The sequence below is a fragment of the Scyliorhinus torazame genome, chromosome 15 (genome assembly GCF_047496885.1).
Source record: "Scyliorhinus torazame isolate Kashiwa2021f chromosome 15, sScyTor2.1, whole genome shotgun sequence".
NCBI lineage: Eukaryota > Metazoa > Chordata > Chondrichthyes > Carcharhiniformes > Scyliorhinidae > Scyliorhinus > Scyliorhinus torazame.
The window spans coordinates 135,551,709-135,575,568 of NC_092721.1; the positions used below are offsets into that span (position 1 = coordinate 135,551,709).

General features: G+C 46.1%; 1 protein-coding gene across 1 annotated transcript in view; it reads left to right on the plus strand.

Moving 5' to 3' along the window:
• Positions 1-23,860, plus strand: part of ddx10 (DEAD (Asp-Glu-Ala-Asp) box polypeptide 10) — a 388,230-nt gene that overhangs the window by 58,821 nt on the left and 305,549 nt on the right. Inside the window, exon 9 of the mRNA XM_072476795.1 lies at positions 5,002-5,086. Within this exon, the coding sequence (XP_072332896.1) occupies positions 5,002-5,086 (85 nt within the window). The remainder of the gene's footprint in view (positions 1-5,001; positions 5,087-23,860) is intronic.

Below are 23,860 nucleotides of genomic sequence, written 5' to 3' on the forward strand. Positions count from 1 at the left end.
TGGTGCGCCAACAGGCGACTAGCCTTTTCCCCATATTCATACCTCCTCCCCTGTGCCTTCCTCCACAGTACCTCTGCCTTTCTGGTGGTCAGAAGGTCAAACTCGGTCTGGAGTCGTCTCCTCTCCCTGTACAGCTCCTCCTCCGGGGTCTCTGCAAATTCCCTGTCCACCCTTAAAATCTCCCCCAGTAATCTATCCCTTTCCTTGGCCTCTGTTTTCCTTTTGTGGGCCCCAATAGAAATCAGCTCTCCTCTGACCACCGCTTTCAGTGCTTCCCAGACCACTCCCACAGGGACCTCGCCGTCGTCATTGACCTCCAGGTATCTCTCGATACACCCCCTCACTCTTGCACACACTCCCTCATCCGCCATCAGTCCCACATCTAATCGCCAGAGTGTTCTCTGCTCCCTGTCCTCTCCTACTTCCAGGTCCACCCAATGTGGGGCATGATCCGAAACCGCTATGGCTGAGTATTCAGCTTCTTCCACCCTAGAGATCAACGACCTTCCTAAAACAAAAAAATCTATCCGGGAGTACACTTTATGGATGTGGGAGAAGAAGGAATACTCCCTAGCCCTGGGTCTAAGAAATCGCCATGGATCCACTCCCCCCATTTGGTCCATAAACCCCTTAAGTACCTTGGCCGCTGCCGGCCTTCTTCCAGTCCTTGAGTTGGATCTATCTAGCCCCGGGTCCAGCACCGTATTGAAGTCCCCTCCTAAAATCAAATTTCCTGCCTCCAGGTCCGGAATACGCCCCAGCATCCGTCTCATGAACCCCGCATCGTCCCAATTTGGGGCATACACATTAACCAACACGACCTCCATTCCCTCCAGCCTACCACTCACCATTACATATCTACCTCCACTATCTGCTACGATGTTCTTTGCTTCAAATGCTACCCGTTTCCCCACCAAAATGGCCACCCCTCTGTTCTTTGCGTCCAGTCCTGAGTGGAACACCTGTCCCACCCATCCTTTCCTTAGCCTAACTTGGTCCGCCACCTTTAGGTGCGTCTCTTGGAGCATAACCACGTCTGCCCTTAGTCCTTTCAAATGCGCGAGCGCTCGGGCCCTTTTTATCGGTCCATTCAGGCCTCTCACGTTCCACGTGATCAGCCTCACTGGGGGGCTACCTGCCCCCCTCCCGTGTCGACTAGCCATTACCTTCTCTAGGCCAGTCCCATATCCCGCCTCCGCGCTCCCGCTCGCTCCCCCAGCGTCGCATTCCGCCCCCGACCACCCTCTCTTTAGCCATTTCCTTTTGGATTTCCGCAGCAGCAACCCAGTTGCCCCCCCCCCCCCCCCCCCCCCCCCCCCCCCCCCCGGCTAGATCCCTATCTAGCTTGATTGCTCCCCCCCATATCACTTCTGTAAGTCAGCTGACTTCAACTGACCCCGGCTACTCCTGCTCGCTCCTCGACCCCCCAGTGTGAGGGAACTCCCATCCGCCTTGCGCCTGTTTTCCCGCCTTATTCTTTCTGGTGCGGGAACATCCCTTTACCTGACCCGCCTCTTATGACGCAGCTCCCTTTCCCCTCCCCCTCTCCTTCCCCATTCTCCGACTATGTCCCGCCTCTCCCCCCTCACCGGCGCCCACATTTCCCCAGTGTCCTCCCCCCTTCCCTGTTTACTTCTCGATTAACTTTCACCATCCCATTAACAAAAACAATAATAACAACAATAACAGTTCCCTGCAGCATCAGTCCCTCAGTTCCGGTCCAGTTTCTCTTCATTGATGAAGGACCATGCTTCCTCCGCCGTCTCGAAATAATAGTGTCTCTCCTGATGCGTGACCCATAGTCTTGCCGGCTGCAGCATCCCAAACTTCACCTTCCTTTTGTGCAAAACCTCTTTGGCTCAGTTGAAGCTCGCCCTCCTTCTCGCCACCTCCGCACTCCAATCCTGGTAGATCCTTACCACCGCATTCTCCCATCTGCTCCTCCGCACCTTTTTAGCCCATCTCAGGACCTCTTCTCTGTCCTTAAGGCGGTAGAATCGCACGATTATCGCCCTCGGTGGTTCTCCCGCTTTTGGTCTTCTCGCCGGGATCCGATTTGCCCACTCCACCTCCATGGGGCCCGCAGGGGCCTCAGCACCCATCAGTGAGCTCAGCATCTTACTTGCGTACGCTCCGCAGTCCACTCCTTCCACACCCTCCGGGAGACCTAGTATCCTAAGGTTCTTCCTTCGCGCTCCATTTTCAAGGGCCTTAATCCTGTCAGCACACTTTTTATGAAGTGCCTCGTGCGTCTGAGTCTTGACCGCCAGGCCCAGGACCTCGTCCTCAATACCTGACACCTTCTGCTCCACCACGCGAAGTTCAGTCTCCTGGGTCTTTAAAGTCTCCTTAAGCCCCTCAATTGCCTGTAACAACGGGGTCATTACCTCCTTCTTCAGCAGGTCCACGCACCGTCTCACCACCTCGTCCTGCTCAGGCCCCCATGTCACCTGTGGTTTCTCCGCTGCCATTTTGTTCCACTCCCTCTGACCTTCTGGCTGCAGATTCTTCAGGCTGCAGCCGCCGCCGCCGGTTTTTCCCTCCGTCGTTCGGGGGGGACTCCCTTCCCTCGCGCCTCGCACCGGGTTTCTCGGCCGTCAAAGTCCCCGTTGGGGCTCTTAAAAGAGCCCGAAGTTCCGTCGGAGCTGGAGCCGCCGAAACGTGAGGCTAGCTCATCCCTGCCGCAACCGGAAGTCCGTAATACTGTCCTTGACTAACAATGTCACCCCATCCCCTCTTTTACAACCTTCCCTGAGTTTACTGAAATATCTAAACCCCGGCACCTGCAACAACCATTCCTGTCCCTGTTCTAGCCATGTCTCCAAAATGGCCACAACATCGAAGTCCCAGGTACCAACCCATGCCGCAAGTTCACCCACCTTATTCCGGATGCTCCTGGCATTGAAGCAGACACACTTTAAACCACCTTCCTGCCTGCCGGTACACTCCTGCAACTTTTAAACCTTACTCATGACCTCACTACTCTCAACCCCCTGTATACTGGAGCTACAATTCAGGTTCCCAAGCCCCTGCTGGACTAGTTTAAACCTCCCGAAGAGCATTAGCAAATTTCCCCCCCAGGATATTGGTACCCCTCTGGTCCAGGTGTAGACCATCCCGTTTGTAAAGGTCCCACCGACCCCAGAATGAGCCCCAATTATCCAGAAATCTGAAACCCTCCCTCCTGCACCATCCCTGCACCAACCCCCCCTCCTGCACCATCACTTGAAAATGTTGGCTTCCTGTTCTCCCCGTGTCTGCGTGGATTTCCTCTGGGTGCTCCGGTTTCCTCCCACAGTCCAAAGACGTACAGGTTAGTTGGATTGGCCATGATAAATTGCTCTTAGTATCCAATAAGGTTCGGAGGGGTTATTGGGTTATGGGGATAGGGTGGAAGTGAGGTCTTAAGTGGGTCAGTGCAGAGTCGATGGGCCGAATGGCCTCCTTCTGCACTGTATGTTCTATGTTTTTTCAAAAATAATATTTTTATTGAGGTATCTGAAAATTTTTATAACATTAACAAAAATAATAACATCCACATGGCAAAATGAACATTCCCCCCCCAGCCCAATCTTCACGCACCTCAACCAAACAACAACAATTCCCCCCCCCCTTGGAATACTGCATCTGCTGACATTTTCATTTTCCCCGAGAAAGACGACGAATGGCTGCCAGCTCCAGGATAAATATGTTCTATGTTCTATATTCATTTGTGGAGGGTACAATTGAAGGACGATGACCAATTTGGAAGTTGGTAATCAATGTTCCTCTTAAGTCGAGGCAGCCATGCAGCAACCCAAAGGTTCTCACGCAAGTTGCTCAGATGTCTTCCCCTTTTAAGTTACTGCATGTGCATGGTTGCACAAAAGATTTAAAGCACCCTTAAACAAATCGACCACACTACAAAAAGTATTAGAGAGTATGTTGTTGATAACACTCACTCCCCCTTTATCCCCTTGTCTTAAGAATCTTCCAGCTCCATCTCTCGGACGTATTGACTCTTTACAAATGTAAATACCCAAAGGCTGTTACCATCAGAAACACTCTTTCTGAATCTACCCTGTCTAATCCTGTTAGAATTTTCTAAGTTTCTATGAGATCCCCTCTAATCTCCTAAACGCCAATGAATATAATCCTAACTGATTTAGTCTCTCCTCATATGGCGGTCCCGCCATCCTAGGAATCCGCCTGGTAAACTTTCGCTGCACTCTTTCCATAGCAAGAACATTCTTCCTCAGATAAGGACACCAAAACTGCACCCAGTACTCCAGGTGTGGCCTCACCAATGTCCTATACAATTGCAATGCTTATTGTACTTTGAAATTTGTCACTAGACTGCAGTACAATCAATGTAAACTTTGAGGTTCTCCAGTAGCAACCCATAAACACAGTGGAAAAGTTTATGGTTGCTGCACTCAGATATAAGTGAATTTTTAATGGAATGATCAGTTGTAATTAGTGACAAACAATCTCTGGCGTTGAAATTTAATTTTAGAAGTATGGTATCTATTTGTTCAGAATTTGATTAGTGGTGGAAGTTTAAGAAGAATAAAATGTAAACTTTCTTTGTTTTAATTTTACTGTCTTTTATCCCTCTTTCTATCCCAGCTTTCTTTCCCAATCTTTGTTTCCCTTTCTCTTTCTGTTTTATGCTTCATGGATATTTTTGTGAGGCTGCTCAGCTCTGATTGGTTGGAGAGCCTTGTTGTGTCTTTCCCTGCTCACAGGCGCCCTGCAGAGGACGCAGTGCTGGATCAGATGCAAGTCTATGCTCAAACGCTGGTGAAAACGCTCTGACAGCTATCAGCGTGGTTAATGGCAAGCGTTGACTTTCACTGTTGACTGCAAAATCCTGAACTGCATGCTTGTGATCGGAGTGCTGAGAATGTTTTAAATTTCGCAATGATCACTTCACTGCACTTAGCTAAAATAAAAAACATGGCACAGAATATATGTACTGGTAGATTATTTCTGAAGCTGCTTGACTGTTTCTCTTTCCAGATTTTCCTGCTGTGAATTGGGTTCTTCAGTTGGATTGTCCTGAGGATGCTAATACTTACATTCATAGAGCAGGAAGGACAGCCAGGTATTGTGATGATGTGCAGCCATGCATATCAAAATGTCTTTTGTGAATTCTTGTAATATGGGTTACTCAGGCACATGTGCAGAACATGAAGTGGAAAATTATAGATCAAAATTTATCTATATTTTTTAATAGATCATAAATTTTCATTTTTTTCCTATTGGGGCACATTGTTTTCTTTAAGCTGAAATGGGAGTTTTATTAACATTGTCATGAAATTTTAAATAGCTTTGATATATCCTGCACTATGCATTAGTGACTGGAAGTAGCAAAATGAGCCAAAATAATGGGTGTACATGACTGCTATATTAGCAGAAAACTTCCTGCATGTGGGGGAGAAAACGTAATCTCCAAGGTGAAAATTGACATGTATAAATAAGGATGTTAATACTTAATTTAAACAGCTTGGATCCAAGTACTAATTTGATTTTATTTCATGATTTTATTTTAATTCTTGGGTTCCAATTTTATCATTTTAAATTTGAGATTAATTAGTTTCACTTCATTGAATTTATTTGGAGGCCAAGTTACACCTGAACAATCCTGTTCAGTTATTCTCAATCCTCTGAAGGCAAAGAAGGGTGTATATGTTTGTGAACCAAACAGTGAAGATGCGCTCCATTATCGGGAACATTAGATCATTCAGTTTCATTTCAGCTGCACAACAATGATCAACGCCAATGAATATGGCTGAGATAAAACTAGTAATTTGAAGTGAGTGTGGGGTTTCTGCAGATATTCCACTTTCTGGAGATGGGGGGAATGCACTCCTGGGTGTGTGACGTGAGAGCTGCTTCTGGGTATGTCCTGTGTTTTGAACCTGTCATAATGCCCAGATCTTCCAATCAGGACTGGAAACCCTATTTCCGACCCTGATCAGACAAAAAAATGCACACTTGCCTCTGTCCAATTTTTCTGAGCGATCATCCGATGGAGGATCCTTCACATCTGACCCACTGCAGCAGACCTTATAGGGAGTAGTGAAGGGAATCCATGCAGAAGCAGAAGCCATGCTCCCTTATTGCAGCACTCCGGTAAGTAAAATTTTAAATATCCAAAAGCTGCTTTGAAAACAGCTACGGGGAGAAAGTACGGGTAGGGTGGTAGGTGGGTGAGGCAGATAGTTCAATAGGTGGCATCTGGGTGAGGTGGGCTGGGGGGGGGGGGTAGTCTGGTTTGGGAGGGAGGGAGTCAGGTGTTGAGGGCTAGTCTGGTCCGATAGGTAGTCCGTCTGGGGGATCGTATTGCGGGGGATGGGGTGTGTCAGTGTGAGAGAATGTGGGGTCACTTGTGTGGTTACCAAGTTTACCTAAGTTACCAGATTAGATCTTTTCCTGTCTAAGTAGCTATCTCTGAGTAGCTGTCTACTGTTCAGAACTGTTCGAAGTCTCTGACTCTAGCTCAGACTTGGAGATTTTTTTGGAGAGTGCCAGGGAGCAGTAGAATTGCCCATCGGAAGTTCAAACTTTCTGGGCATTTCCCACAGAGTCCTTGAGTTGGGGCTTTTGAGGGGTCCTGTAAGTGCATCTTCCATGACATGTCCCACTTCCAACTATCTGAGGACTGAAAGATCTGGGCCATATTCATATTCTAAGATAGACGTGAAATTTGTAAGTCTTATTTCTAGGCAGCTGGTCCACTGAAAATTCTCCTGTGGCAACAGAAAGCAGTGGGGAAAGGGTCAAGTAATTGTGGTTGGTGGTGGTGGGGCATTGGGTGGTGGGGTGGGAACTTTTTTATTGCACTTTTTTATTGGAAAAATAATATTCGATTGTGAAACCAGATTTATGTGAAATAGTTGGGAAGAGACTAGTTTCCATTGTGCTTGATGGTACATGATTTTTTTTCAAAGCATATGACATTTAAAGGATGTATTATATAATAATTTATGAGCTGCCATAATATATTCTTTTTTTTTTTTTTAAATAATATTTTATTAAAAATTTTTGGTCAACCAACACAGTACATTGTGCATCCTTTACACAACATTATAACAATACAGATAATAATGACCTGCCATAATATATTCAATAGGACACTAAAATTCCTTTTTGTTTCAGTTGATTGTTGTTTATAAAAGTCATGTTCCTCAATGCATTAAATTTTTTATTATTTTTAAAATAACAGAATATTGGGCGCGATTCTCTGAAATGGAGACAGTGTTTGCGCCGTCGAGGTGCACGACTGCGCGAAACGGCCCCTATCCTGACCGATTCAGGGCCCGAAAATGGGCTGGGAGCGGCGCCACGTCATTTACGCGCACCAGGCCTTGGCGTCGCGTAAAGGCGCTGCCGCATACATGACACGGCCGGCGCCGCATAACTGGCGCCACCTGCGCATGTGCGGGTTGGCCGGCGCCATCCCGCGCATGCGTGGTTGCCGTCCTCCCCGAGTCCGCCCCTCAAGAAGATGTCTGACGGATCTTGCGGGGCTGGGGAAGAAAGGAGGTCCTCCGTCAGAGAGGCCGGCTCGACGATTGGTGGGCACCGATCGCGGGCCAGACCCCATTTGAGCGCCCCCCCCCCCCCCCCGCAGGCCGCCCCCAAGCGTTCCCGCAATGTTCCCGCCGGCAGCGACCAGGTGTGGACAGTGCCGGGGGGGGAACCCGCCGTTTTGGGCACTGAGAATCACTGGGGTACAGGTGAATCGCCATTTTGGCTGTCTCGGGCGATTCACTGGACTGCGCGCCGCGCAAAACGCGATTGTGCCGATCTGGCCGCTTCCGTGAATAGCGGGAGGGCGTCGGACCGGCGTCGCGGGAAAATTTGGCGACCCAGGCGATTCTCTGAAACGGCGCGGGAGCAGAGAATCGCGCCCATTGTATTTGGAGCTGTACATAGTATAATATAGGAAGGTTCATGGGATAACTGATTGCGCAGATTTTAAAACTATTTTATGCTAAAGAGCTTTGCAAATTCCATTTTACGTATTAATTCTTCAAACGTGACTGACTCTTAACTGACCCCTCAAGGGCAATTAGGACAATAAATGCTGGCCCAGTCTGCGACGCCCACGTCCATCCCCCCACTGCCAATGGATTTACTCATCTGAACGCGGTGGGGCTGTATATATTGTCAACTTGTTTACTTGCCACCAATGAGGATTGGATACAATATCTTGACTAGTTTATCCATTACCCCAGAGCTTGCTAATTTACATTGGCACCAGCCAATCAGACTTTAACCTGTGCTTCTCGTATGATTAGATTAGTCTTTATTAATTTAACAATTCACATAGTTTTGATACATGGGGTTTAGTGTCAAATTTTGTTTGATGATAGTGCAAAGAACGTTGGGATATTTTATTGTATTGAAATTGCGATGTAAATGCAAGTTATTATTGGTCAAAGCTCTCATGGAATTAGATTGGACTCCAAAACATTATGCTAAAAAAAGATTATATCCAATTTGGAACAAGATGAGGGAAGCAGAAGAAATACCGTTTTCCATTGCACCTTGATAATCTTGTGACAAATGTCCAAAGTGAGCTGACCTTGGTTCAGCCTGTGACGTGCATTTCGCTGCAAAGTATTGAATGGAAATGGTGCATTGCTTGTATTAGTTATGAGTTAATCGCCTTGAAACTGACTGCAGCAATCCCTTGTCACAGTTCCATCTGCAGACAAGTAACGTCAGCATAGCTCCTACATCAGAACCAACTCGAAGTTGTACAGCAGAGTGCGTGATGAAATGCTTGCCGATAAAATGATGTAGATTGCATGTTGAGAGAATACTGTGTTGCAAGGACTGTTTTCAAGCTTATTTGTTTTTCTAGCCTAGTTGTTTTAAAGGAATGCGAAAGAGAAGAGAGAAGTATTCAGAGCTGATGTACAACAATGTCAGTTAATGTTCACCTGATATTTTATAGATGTCACCGCCTAAAATGTTAAGAGTACCGAAATAGGGCAGCACGGTGGCGCAGTGGATTAGCCCTGCTGCCTCACGGCGCCAAGGTCCCAGGTTCAATCCCGGCTCTGGGTCAGTGTCCGTGTGGAGTTTGCACACTCTCCCCGTGCTTGCGTGGGTTTCGCCCCCACAACCCAACGATGTGCAGGGTAGGAGGATTGGCCACGCTAAATTGCCCCTTAATGGAAAAAATTAATTGGGTATTGTAAATTTATTTTTTTAAAAGAGTACCGAAATAGAAAACTCTGTACTGGTTCAAAATAAATTCTATATCTCTTAACTAATTGAATTGCAGATTATCAAGAGATCTGTTTCTGCAAATATGTAATCTATCATTATGCCATATATTTAAATTCTAACACTCCATTCTATGGCTGGTTGGTTGATTCTGTTCTGCCCTTTATTATTGCTGTTCAATCTCAACTATTTGATTTTCATTTAGTTGCTGTGGCCATGTGCATTTTCAAAAATATAAAGAATTAAATCTAGTAAAGGCATGAAGTGGAACCTTTTTGATGCAATAGAAATTATTCATAACTTCTCGCATTTTCTCAGCTGTGTAATTTACTCAGAATCGCTTTTCCCCCAGGTTTAGCTTTTCCACCAGCAGTGGGAAGATTTTGTCCTCTGACTCAATCAATTCAGTCAAAATATCTTTTTTTTAAATTAACGTTTTATTGAGGTATTTCTTTGGCAATTTAACAGCAACAAAATCAACAATATACATAACAAAAATAATACATACATAGTGCAAATTCCACCACCCTCTCCCGCAGGTCTTGCCATTACTTACCCCCCTAACCTAGCTAACCTAGCCTTAAACCCCCCCCCCCCCTTCTGCTGCCGATTAGTTCTCTGCGAGGAAGTCGACGAATGGTTGCCACCTCTGGGCGAACCCTAGCAGAGACCCTCTCATGGTGAACTTAATTTTCTCCAGGCAGAGGAAGCCAGCCATGTCCGATAGCCAGGTCTCCGATTTCAGGGGCTTTGAGTCCCTCCATGCCAGCAATACCCTCCTCCGGGCTACCAGGGAAGCAAAGGCCAGAACATCCGCCTCTCTCTACTCCTGGATTCCCGGATCCTGCGATACCCCAAAAACATCCGGGCCACTGTCATGTGAGCCCGGTGAACAACCTTAAATTGGATCAGGCTGAGTCTGGCACATGTTGCGGTAGCATTGACCCTTCCTAACGCGTCCGCCCAGAGGCCCTCCTCAATCTCTCCCCCCAGCCCCTCCTCCCACTTACACTCCAGCTTCTCGGTTTGCGTCTCCTCCGAACCCATAAGCTCTCTATATCTGTCCGAGACGCTCCCCTCCCCTATCCGTCCTCTAGAGACCACCCTATCCTGAATCCCCCTTAGTGGCAGAAGTGGGAAGGTTGGTATCTGCTTCCATAAGAAGTCTCGTACCTGTAAATATAGGAGTTCATTTCCCCCAGCCAATGCAAACTTCTCCTCCAGCGCCCTCATACTCAGGAAGCTACCTTCCAAGAACAAGTCCCCCATCCTCTCAATCCCCGCTCTCCGCCAAATTCGGAACCCCCCGTCCATCCTCCCCGGGGCAAACCGATGGTTGTCGCAGATTGGGGACCACTCCGATGCCCCCTCTGCTCCCACATGTCTCCTCCACTGCCCCCAGACACTCAGGGCCGCCACCACCACTGGACTGGTGGAGTAACGCGCCGGCTGGAATACAGGGGCGCCGTCACCAGTGCCCCTAAACTTGTGCCATTACACGAAGCCGCCTCCATGCGCACCCACGCTGGCTCACCCCCCACCAGCCACTTCCTAACCATAGCTATGTTAGCCGCCCAGTAGTAATTACTGAAATTCGGCAGCGCGAGCCCACCATCTCCCCGACTCCACTCGAGCATTGCCCTCTTCACCTGCGGGGGCTTACCCCCCCCACACAAAGCCCACAAGAATCTTATTAATCTGCTTAAAAAAGGACCGCGGGATGAAGATGGTGATGCACTGGAAAATGAAAAGCAACCTCGGGAGGAATGTCATTTTTACCGACTGCACCCTACCCGACAGAGACAACGGGAGCGCATCCCATCTCCGGAAATTCTCCTTCATCTGGTCCACCAACCGGGCCAGGTTCAATTTGTGTAGCCTGTCCCAGTCCCTCACCACCTGAATACCCAAGTACCTAAAACTGTACCCTAGTCCCCCAGTCGCCTCTCCTGACCTCTCGCCTGAACCACAAACAACTCGCTCTTCCCCATATTAAGCTTGTACCCCGAAAACCGGCTGAATTCCCCTAAGATTCCCATAATTTCCCCCATCATCTCCATTGGGTCTGAGACATATAACAGTAAGTCACCCGCATACAGCGAGACTCTGTGCTCCCCCTCCCTCCCTCCCCGGACCAACTCCTTACAGCCCTCCGAGCAATTGCCAGCGGCTCTCTCGCCAGCGCAAACAGCAGTGGGAAGAGGGGACATCCCTGTCTCGTCCCCCGGTGTAGTCTGAAATATTCCGAAGTCGTCCTATTTGTCCGTACACTAGCTCCCGGAGCCCGGTACAGCAACCTAACCCAGTCAACAATGCCCCTCCCAAACCCGAACCGCTCCAGCACCTCCCATAAGTAATCCCACTCGACCCGGTCGAAGGCTTTTTCCGCGTCCATCGCAACCACCACTTCAACTTCCCTACCTTCCGGGGGCATCATAATCATGTTTAACAGCCTTCTTACATTGGCCCCCAGCTGCCTACCCTTAACAAACCCTGTCTGGTCCTCCCCTATAACAGTCCTCAATCCTAGAGGCCAGAATTTTGGCCAGACGTTTGGCATCCACATTCAACAAGGATATCGGCCTATAAGAACCGCACAGCTCTGTGTCCTTGTCCCTTTTCAAAATGAGTGAGATCATGGCCTGTGACATCGTCTGGGGTAAAACCCCTCTTTCCTTGGCCTCGTTAAAGACCTTCAACAGTACCGGCCCCAATATTCCGGAGAACTTTTTATAGAACTCGACTGGGCGCTGGTCCGGTCCCGGGGCCTTACCCTACTGCATGGCCTTCAAACCCTCCACTATCTCCTCCAGCCCGATCGGGCCCCCAGCCCTTCTACCAGCTCCCCATCCACCTTCGGGAAAGTCAACCCATCCAGAAAGTGCCTCATCCCCTCCGGCCCCGCAGCGGTTCCGACCTGTACAACCTACTATATAAGTCCTGAAAGGTCTTGCTCACCCCTGACGAGTCCCCAACTAAGTTCCCATCCCCGTCAACAACTTTCCCTATTTCTCTAGCTGCCTCCCTCTTTCAGAGCTGCTGTGCACTGGCCTTCTCCCCATGCTCGTAAATCGCCCCCTTTGCCTTTCTGAGCTGCTCCAATGCCCTTCCTGTAGTTAACAAACCAAATTCCACCTGCAGCCTCTGGCGTTCCCTTAACAGCCCTGCCTCTGGAGCCTCCGCATCCCTCCTATCCAATCGTAGAATCTCTTTTACCAGTCGGTCCGTTTCTGCCCTACCCGTCCTGTCCCTCTGACCCCGGATCGAGATCAGCTCTCCTCTCACCACCGCGTTCAGCACTTCCCAGACCACTGCTGCTGAGACCTCCCCGTGTCGTTTACCTGCAGGTAGTTCAGCATGCACTTTCCTCAGCCTCTCGCACACCGCTTCGTCCGCCAACAGCCCCACATCCAACCTCCATTGCGGGCGCTGCTTGCTATCCATACTGATCTGCAGGTCCACCCAGTGTGGAGCATGGTCCGAGATCGTAATCGCCGAATAACCCGTGTCCACCACCCCCGCCAACAGGGCCCTGCCCACAACAAAGAAATCTATCCAGGAATACACCTTGTGAACGTGGGAGAAAAAAGAAAATTCCTTGGCCGTCGGCTGCCTAAATCTCTATGGATCCACCCCCCCATCTGCTCCATGAACCCTTTCAGCTCCTTTGCCATTGCTGGCACTTTGCCCATTCTCGAGCATGACCGGTCCAGGCCTGGATCAATTACCGTGTTGAAATCCCCACCCATGATTAGCCTGTGCGAATCCAGGTCCGGAATCTTTCCCAGCACCCTCTTTATAAAATCCCCATCGCCCCAATTTGGCGCATATACATTCACCAGCACTACCTTCATCCCCTGCAGCTTGCCACTAACCATGATATATCGACCTCCAACATCCGAGACTATCCTCCCTGCCTCAAACGCCAACCGCTTGTTAATCAACATCGCAGCCCCTCTTGTCTTTGAATCCAGTCCCTGACTAACACAACCTTTCCTCAACCTGACCTGATCCACCACTTTAAGATGTGTCTCCTGCAGCATCACCATGTCCGCCTTCAGTCTCCTCAGGTGTGCAAACACACGAGCCCTCTTTACCGGCCCATTTAGCCCCCGGACATTCTAGGTAACAAGCCTAGTTGGGGGGCAAAGCGCCCCTCCCTCCCCCCCGCCAGTCAGCCATCCCCTTTCTTGGGCCCTCCTCCTCTAGCCCATGCGCTGTACCTCCGGCCCGCCCCGGGGCCACCCCCACCCCCGACCCCCTCAGTGACCTTCCATCGAAATCCCTCCCACGTCAGCAGACACCCCCCCCCCCCCCCCAAGCAACACTACTCTAAATCCCAACCCAACTAATAAACTAAGCATATCCCCCCACTTCCGTGAGCTAGCTCACCCAGCTAGCTTGGTGACACCTGCCTCTGGTGGCCAAGAAGTCTCCCACCAATTGTTCCCTCGCGCCCCTCCCCCTGCTCCTGTAAACAGTTTCCCTCATCCAAAAATCCCCAAACAAACACCCCGCAGCAAGAAAACACAAAGAACAAAAGCACCACCCACCAAAACCCAGGCAGGCATGTCTCCATCCCAGCAAAGTGTACAACAGTATAAACACACAAGATAAAACCCAAAAGGAACATAACCAACATCTACCCCGAAAAAGAACCAAAGACGAAACAGAAAATCGACTCTTCCTCCCCCCCCCCCCCTCCTTTTCCCCTAAACAAAGCTCCAAAAAAGACTGATACAAAACAATACGAGAAGGCATAGCCAATTTTAACAACAAAAAGAAAAAAGCAACCAAAACCCCACCAACCAACGAAGGGGGAGAAAAGAAAAACAAACAAAAACCCCCAGAGAAAAACAGAAAAGGAAAAAGGACCCAATATAGGCCAACATATTGTCACTGAGTTCAAAAGTTCTCAAACACCCACCAGTCCTTTTCTTTTTGCATAGTCCAACGCCTCATCGGGTGACTCAAAATAATGATGTTGGTCTTCATGCGTAACCCACAGGCACGCCAGGTACAGCTGACCAAACTTCACCTGCTTCTTAAAGAAAATCGGCTTGACTTGATTAAAGCCTGCCCTCTTCCTTGCCACCTTCAGGCTCAGGTCCTGGTACACCTGCAGGATGCTGTTAATCCCCTTGCAACTCTGCGTGTGCTTGGACCACCGCACAATACATTCCTTGTCCAGGATCCTGTGGAATCTCACCCCCATCTCTGTCGGAGGGTCCCCCCGCTCGGCTTCCTGGCAAGCGCCCGGTACGCCCTGTCCACCTCCAGCGGTCGTGGGAATGCCCCCTCCCCCAGCAGCTTTTCGAACATACCCGCTACGTATGCTCCAGCATCTGCTCCCTCAGCTCCCTGCAGGAGCCCGACAATTTGAACATAGTACATAACAGCGCAGTACAGGCCCTTTGGCCCTCGATGTTGCGCCGACCTGTGAAACCACTCTAAAGCCCATCTACACTATTCCTTTATTGCCCATATGTCTATCCAATGACCATTTGAATGCCCTTAGTGTAATTCTTAGATTCTGCCGGTGGGACCGGTTCTCAAGGTCCTCCACCTTCTCCAAGAGCCTTTTCTGCTGTTCCCGAAGCATCCCCACCTCCAGCTCCACTTCTGTTTAGTGCTCCTCTTGTTCCAGCATCGCCTTCTCCACCTTCTGAATCGCCCGGTCCTGGGCGTTCAGTCTGCTCTCTAGGTGATCAATTGATTCTTTGATCGGGTCCAGGCATTCCCGCTTCTGTCTGGCGAAACCATCCTAAATGGTCTGCATCACTGGGTCCGTTGAACGCTGCGCTGCCACCCCAGGCGTCCGTCCCTCGGCCATACTGTCTCCCGTTGCAGCTTCAACACAGCTCGCCACTGGCTTCTTGTTTCTGCCCTTTCGCACACTCCTGATCCTTTTTTCCATAAACCAATGCGAGGTAACAGTGCCCAGCTGCCTCAACCTACAAATTTTCCCATTTAGAACCGGAAAAAAGTCCGGGGGAATGGTCCAAAAGCCGACCAGAGCGGGAGGCACCAAATGTGCAACTTACTCCTCCATAGCCGCCACCGAAGTCCCAGTCAAAATATCTATAGTTTACCATTTATGAAAGGCTCAAGTGAACCATTTGGGGAATTGCACTTTGACCAATCAAAATACTATTATAATATTTCATGAATTGCAATGCTTAAAATTATCTTTTCAAATGCAAAAGATTTTTAATGGGTTTGTATAAATGAATTATATTTTGAGATGGGAATGTAGTGTTCTGGTGACCCTGTGCATAACAAATTATGTTAGGAACATTGGTATAATACTGTATGTATATTCCATTCAGTCCTTTGAGCCTGTTCTGCTCGTCAGTGAAATGAAGGCTTATCTGCATCAACTCTATCTACCGTCGCTCCATATTCTTTTATAACCGTGGTTAGCAAAAGTCTATCGCATATTTGAAATAATTAATTGAGCCAGTGCATGCTGCTTTTCTGGGAAGTGTTCCACTTTTTCTACTACTCTTAGTGTGAAGAAGTGTCCCTTCACTTTTCTCTCTTGAACTGCCTGACTCTGATTTCAAGGATATGTTCCCTCGTCCGTGTTTCCCATCCCATTGTAAAATGTTTTTCTCTATCTGCTTTATCAAAATCTTAACTTAAAAAAAAAAGCAGCATCTCTTAAACATCTATATACAAATCTAGTCCACTTCATCTCTCCTCATAATCTATCCCTAGGTGAATGTTTACTGTACTTCTTCCAAGGTCATTGATCACATGCGATGCCCAGAACTTTAGAGCATGCAATTCTCCACATGTTGCTTAACCAGGGCTTTGTAAAGATGGAGCAATTTCCTTCACTTTATATTCCAGCCCTCTTTTCCATTTTTGTTTATTGTGACTTGTTTACTTGGACCCCCACATCTCTTGGATGTTTACTGTTTCTAGCTTTCCTACCATATAAATAATACTCTCATCTAGTCTTTGTTTTGGTCCAAAATAAATGGCCCCACACTTACTTGTGTTGGAGTCTATCTGCCTCAGTTTTGTCCAGTCACTTAATCTTTCATTATCTCTTTGTAATTTTATGCTGTCAACTAGATTACATACACTCAATAATCTTTGTGTAATCAGCAAACTTGGACATGTGGTTCTCTAATCAGTTATTAATGAAAACAGTGAAGAAAGATTCAAACAGATCCTTGTGGGATATCACTAGTCAGTTCCTTTGAACTTGCATACCCATTAAAATCCTCGGAGGGAAACCATCATGCCCGGGGTTAGTCATTTTTCCCCATACTTACTGTTTTCTTGATTACTTTAACTTCAGTGAGTTCCTTGAAATGTCAAGCATATTATCCTCTTCCTGTGCTCTGAATACTGACAGAAGTAATTATTCAAAGCAAATATTGATGCAGTAAAAGCTCTACTTTTATTCTCTAAATATATTTCTTTTGATGAGGAAATGCCAATTTAATAGGAAGCTGATCATTATGTTTCTGGAGCTCACATTGCTGAATCTTTAAAAAGGAATTTGAATCCTTTGTTTTGCATTCACCTTTCAATTGACCTTTGGTTTTCTGTGAGGTATAGAACTTTATTTTATCTGATTTGGAATATTCCGGTTTTCAGTTATCTGGTGCCTGATCCAATTCTGAAGACCTTTCAAAAATTCTAAAATCTGGAATAAGAGTATCTAGATTGGTTTGATAAATATAACATAAGTTGATTAAAACTATTACAGTAAATGGGTGGTAAACATAAAATGTGGTGTAGCATATAGTGCGTTTTTCATGCCATTGTAAAGTACTTTAAAATGGAATACATAACTAAGCAATGTTCGCACTATCTGCAAACGTAGAATGGTTGAGCAGAATTGAAGGGTACACCATGCAATTCACATTGATAAATGGCTGTTGAGAGCCTTGAAATCCAGCTCTAACGACTTATGTGGTTAGGAAGTTTTTTTTTGCAGTTTATTTGCACCTTGTAAGGACAATTAATCATACAAGTTCTTTGTCTTTTGTTCTCCAATTTTTAGCTGCCATTTCTCACTCTGCTGGGGTACAGTTCCCCAGTTGCTTGCCTTGCCTTTAAGTCTATTGAAATGAGTGTCAGCCAGCTATTTGGAGATATTGTACCTGAGGCCAGGCTTCTCGTTGTCCAATATTGATGTGTGCAGTTTTCCGGAGGGGCTACTGGATGTGGCATAGAGCAGAAACTCTGCCCGGTTTGCTTCACTCTCCCCTGTAGCAGAGGGGTGTCTTTGCTGACATCAGCTAATTCAGCACCATCAGGAAAATAATCATGGGACCTTTTGGCAACCCAGTTCTGCAGTCGTAGAAAACTACAGGACAGAAAGAAGCCACTTGACTCATCAAGCCTCTGCTGGCTCTTTTGAAGAACAAAATCCAGTTAGTCCTATTTCCTTGCTCTTTTCCCATATCTTTGTAATTTTTTTCTCCTTTGAATATTTATCTAATTCCTTTTTCAAGCAGCTATTGAATATTTTTCCACCCGGTCAGGCAGCGTTTTTCAAATCCAAGCGACTTATTGTGTGAAGAAGTATCGTCTTATGTTGCCTTTGCTTTTTTTATGCCAATCACCTTCAATCCAATGGTCCATGGTCCAATAATGAGGTATATTTTGAGACTGTAGCTTTAAATTTAGGCTAGATGAACCGGTTCATGTGACCAGTTCTGCAGTATGCCTGATAGTAAGTGTGGATGATTTGATTGTGAAGAGATGAAGGAAGGCTTAGATTGTTTTACTGAGAAGAAGATTCGAGCTATTTAGGCTTGGGGACAATGGCAGTAGTGTGAATTTATAATGAGTTGACTTTTGAGTCCTTGTCCTTCCTAGTGGTCGTGGGCCTTGGTGAGTTCACCAAGGGGCCTTGGTGAGTTCCTGCAGTGCATCTTGTAGATGGTACTGTGCATTGGTGGTGGAGAGAGTTAATGTTTGTGGAAGGGATGCCAATCAGTGGACTACTCTGTCTTGGATCGAGTAAAGCTTCTTCAGTGTTGTTGGAGCTGCACACATCCTTGCAAGTGGAGAGTGTTCCATCACACTCCTGACTTGTGCTTTGAAGGTGGTGGACAGGCTTTGGGGAGTCAGGAGATGAGTTACTCGCTGCAGAATTCTGAGCTTCTGATCTGCCTTTGTAGGCACAGTATTGATATGGCTGACTCAGTTCAGTTTTTTGTCAATGGTAACCCCTAGACTGTTGATAGTGGGGGATTCAGTGATGGGAATGCCACAGGGAGATGGTTAGATTCGCTCTTGTTGGAAATGGTCATTACCTGGCATTTGTGTTGTTTTTAAAAAAATCTGTTCATGGGATGTGTGTGTTGCAACTGGGCCAGCATTTATTGCCCATCCCTCAGGGCATTTTTTTTAAAGAGTCAACCATATTGTTGTGGATCTGGAGTCACATGTAGATCAGACCAGGTAAGACGACAGATTTTCTTCCCTAATGGACATTAGTGAACCAGATGGGTTTTTACGATAATCGACAATGGTTTCATGGTCACCATTAGATTTTTAATTCCAGATTTTTATTGAATTAAAATTTTACGATCTGCTGTGGTAGGATTGGAACCCTGGGTCCCCAGAGCATGACTCTGGCTCTCTGGATTACTAGTCCAGCGACAGTACAACTACGCCACTGCCTGCCCAGGTGCAAACTCCCTCAGCGTCAGCAAAGCTAAGGAGCTGGTCATTGACTTTAGGAAGCAAAGTATCATACATACCCCTGTCTGCATCAATGGGGCCGAGGTGAAGATGGTTGACAGCTTCAAATTCCAAGGTGTGCACATCACCAACAATCTGTCCTAGTCCCCCACATTGACGCTATGACCAAGAAAGCACAACAGCACCTATACTTTCTCAGGAAACTAAGGAAATTCGGCATGTCCACTTTGACTCTTAAAGTTTTTTACAGTTGAACCATAGAAAGCATCCTATATGCCTGCATCACAGCCTGGTATGGCAACTGCTTGGCTCAAAACCGTAAGAAACTACAGAGAGTCGTGAACACAGCCCAGTCCATCATATGAGCCCGCCTCACATCTATTGACTCTGTCTACACCGCCCGCTGCCTTGGGAAAGCGGGCAGCATAATCAAAGACCCCTCCCATCTGGGTCATTCTCTCTTCCATCGGGCAGGAGATACAAAAGTCTGAGAACTCGCACTAATAGATTCAAAACCAGCTTCTTCCCCGCTGTTATCAAACTCTTGAATGACCCACTTATGAACTGAACTGATCTCTCCACGTATCCTCTCTACTGGGTCGTACTACACTCCATATGCTTCACGAGATGTCTGTATCTATGTATTTACTTTGAGTATTTATCGTATTTCATATATGGAGCGATTTGTATAGACTGTACGCAGAACAATACTTTTCACTGTACTCCGGTACACGTGGCAATAAATCAAATCCAAATCCAATGCCACTTGTCAGCCTAGATTCTGTTCTGGCCTTGTTGCATTTGGACATGGATTGCTTCAGTGTCTGAGGAGTTGTAAATGGTGCTGAGCATTCATTTAAAAAAAATATTTTTCTTCTCCATTTTCACATTTTCTTCCGAATTTACACCCTACCAACAAACAGTAAATGGTAACGAATACAATGTCAATCCCCTTATTAACAACAACGATCCCATCCTCCCAACACCCCCCACACAACGGCCCACCTGACAATATAAGCATCAAATAAAACAAAACCTCCCAAGGTGGAAAAAAAGAAAAAGGAATCCGGTATCGCCTATGGTCACCATTGACATATATAGTCCATCCCACCAAACCCCCCCCCAATATTCAATGCCATCCAATCCCCGAAAGAATACCGTGAATGACACCCATGTGTTGTCATTTACCTCACCATTTTCACTCTAAATCTTTTGGGATTTGAAACCCTTCTATCAAATTTTCTTTTAGCCGTCTCTGCTCTTTGGGAAGGAAGAAAGTTTGTTCTTTTGAGAACAAACCCAGTTTTTCCAATTTACCTGCATAAGTGTAATCCCTCAGCCCTGGAATCATTTTAGTAGATCTCTTCTGTACCTTCCCCAAGGCCTTCATGTCCTTATAGTGTGGTGCCCAGAATTGGACACAATACTTCAGCTGGCACCAAACATGTGTGTCAAAGATTTAGCATAATTTCATGGCTTTTGTACTTTACATATAAAGCCCAGGATCCATATCTTTATTAATTGCTTTCTTCACCTATGCTATCACCTTCAAAGACTTGTGCACAAGCACCCAGGTCTCTTATGTTCTTACACCCCTTTTAAATTTTACCAATGAGCTTATATTGTCTCTTCAGTTACTTTCTACTAAAATTGATTGATCGATTGATTTGATTTATTATCACATGTACCAAAGTACAGTGAAAAGTATTTTTCTGCGGCCAAGGGAATGTACACAGTATGTACATAGACAAAAAAAAATAATCGACAGAGTACATTGACAAATGGTACATCGACAAACAGTGTAAAATGTATCACCGTACATGTTTTTTTTTAAGCCAAATTTCATCTGCCATGTATCAATTGGTCCCACTCGCCTGTCCTCAACCATTTGAAGTGTATTTCTGTTGCCCTTACTGTTTACTACACCTCCAAGTTTTGTTGCTTGCCAGTCTTTGACCCCAATATATCTGGGCCAGATCCTTCTAGGTTTCCTAAAATTAACCCTCTTACAGTTAAGTATTTTTATTCTAGATTTCTCCTTGTCCTTCTCCATAACTGATTTAAATATTTTGGTACTTGATATTCCTGAGAAAATCCCACTGTGATACTCCCCACATATCATTTTCCCAAATGGCTATTTGTTCCTGCAGCTCACCATCCTTACAAATGCACTCCAAATCTAACTTTAGGCATCTTTTGTATTTTCTGTTTTTACGTAATACTAAACCATTTCTAACTGTCTTGCCGAGTGCTCTGTGCACCTGGTTTATACTATTTTATTCTGCTCCTTGATGCCCAGGCCCCTACTGAATACATTTAAATCCTCTTTCACAGCCTTTGTTCGCCCGCCTGCAAGGATATTAGCTCCAGCTCTGTTCAGGTGCAACCTGTTGCTCTTAATCCGGTCTTCGAACATGCAAACAAGGAGCAGGAGACCATTTGGTCCCTCGAGTCTACTTCACTATTTAATAAGTTCATGGCTGATCTGATAGTCACAGTAAATCTGCATGCTGCCTACCTCCAATAACCTATCACCGCCTTGCTTACCAGGGTTGCATATCAACTAATTTAATCAAATGCTATTGGTATTCCAAACTGAGAGTTGGAAAATATAGTAATACATGGGCCCAAGTCTTTTAGTATCCAGTCGTTGGAGTTGAGTCGTAAGTTAAGAGTTGCCCAAGAGTGCCCTGCAGAAGTCAGTCTTACTGAAACTGCCCGGGAACGTTAAATTTCTGATAGGCTGATTTCTGCTCCATGGAAGCCCCTGGGAATGTCTGTGACCCTGAGCTCAGAGATCCACCTACCCATCCCCATTCCCCCATTCAATCCCCAACACAACCGGATTAACCTCCCAAGCACATACCTCGAGAGGAAAGAACCCCACGTTTCCTGTTTCCTGATAGCTATAACCTCCTTAGTTCTGGTTTCAATCTCGTAAATCTTTCTTGTACCTTCTCCAGTGCTTCTATATCTGTTTTTATAATATGGAGATCAAAACTGTTCACAGTACTCCAAGAATGGTCTATGAGTTTAAATGTTATCCCTCCAGAAAAGCTGGGTTTTCTTTTGTACATGCTGTGGCATGTAACATAACTGAACTCAGGTGATTGAATAGGTGGACTCATGTTTTTATTGTAGACCTGACCATGACTTCTCTCCTCCATCTTAACCCCTCCTTTCAATTCCTTTTTTCTTGCCCCCCCCCCCCCCCCCCCCCCCCCCCACCACCACACAGGGCTATCTGTCACTTGTTCTTAAATTTTGCTTTCACAGATCTTTGTTCTGCTATTAACATGTTCTGCTATATTACCTTAATACTAGTATCCGCACTTTCTTTAGTCTTTAATACTATCAGTAACACTCCTTTTCTCTTATGCCCATAACATCTTTGTCAAATCTCTCCCGAGTTCCCATCTACCCCAGACTTATTCTGCTTCAACTGCTCCACCCCCTTTTAAACAGAACAAAATCCATCACATATCTCCTCTTTAGCTCTGAAGAAGAGCTATATGGACTTGAAACGTTAACTCTGTTTCTCTCCCCATAGATGCTGCCAGACCTGGTTTTTCTAGCATTTGCTGTTTTATTTTTATTGCACATTTTTTTTGGAAATCGTTGGTTTCCTTGTGGAATTCCACAATATCTATTTTTGGCAAAGTGATAGATAAATAGGAGAAAGACTGTAGATACTGTAACAGCACAAGAAATTGCAAAGATTACGCGGAATGTGTTTGTAATGTAGGGAGGGTGATTCTGGACAGTGATAGCATTGGGAGGAAAGCAGATGTGATCAGGGAGGCGTGAAGTCCTGTGTGTTTGGGGAAACACTGAGAAGGTAAATCATTGGATACAGTGGGCAGAAGGTTTTGGAACAGTTGCGCACTGAGAATGGCTGCTTGGCGTGGCAGTGGTGAAGAATGAATTCTGGGCATGGCAGCGATGAGAGGGTGGGTAATGGGATCATTGGTAAAACTGCTTGGTAAAAATACTAATTGTGTTGAGTAAATCTTTGCCCATATGTATCAAATGTATATAATGTACAGCTTTTCGGGGGAGGGGGGAGAGATGCAAAATAACAATCTTAATTTTATTTTGTTGTCAACTTCATACTGGTAAGTGTCTGAAAATACTTGACTGAAAACCGACCCATTGTTTATGGGTATGTCCTGTGTAAATCTGGGTGCATTTACACTATCTGCCTGCTGGAGTGAAGTGGTTTGGCTTTGCACCAGCAGTGTAATTAATTGTGCAGTGCAGCCTATATCACGAATTGGGGATTTTACTGGCACAAATAAGGATGTGACTCAATTTGAAAAGGCGAAGCTAAGGAATAATTAAGATAGCTCTGCGCAGTCTGGAAGCTCTAGCAGCAAAACTTCATCAGCCATCTGAATTCTGCCATCAACACTTGCAGACGTTTTGCCAGTTTTTGGCGAGGTTAGCTATGGAGATGGTGACTTCAGTGCATCCTGCTCCCTTTTTTCCTATTCTATGATGGATCTTACTGTGGTTGGAGATATGATTGACTTTTGTATACTTTGCCAATCACATGTTTCGGTTGTGTGAAGAATATATGGAATCCTCTCCTTTGAACATCTTTGGGATTTTGAAAGTATCTGCTATTTGAATGTCCGCAAATGTTTGGGGTTGAGATCACTTGACAAACACAAGGGCCTGCAACAGATGTGCTTGTAATCTATCAATGTGTAGTTTTTGTTCATTAACTAACTATTGATAAACCTAAAGAGTGGTATCACAAAGTAGTGAATAATGTTTACCATTTTGTACAGGTAGCTGGCGATCCTAAAAATAAGTCATCCAATCCTAAATATAAGTCATTCAATTTTTAAATTCTGTGTGTAAATGTTAAAGATTTTATACTGAGCGAAGAATGGGATGATATAAAGCTGTAAGCTAATCTCCTAAACCAGTGACATGCTTTACAAACTGTCTGAAT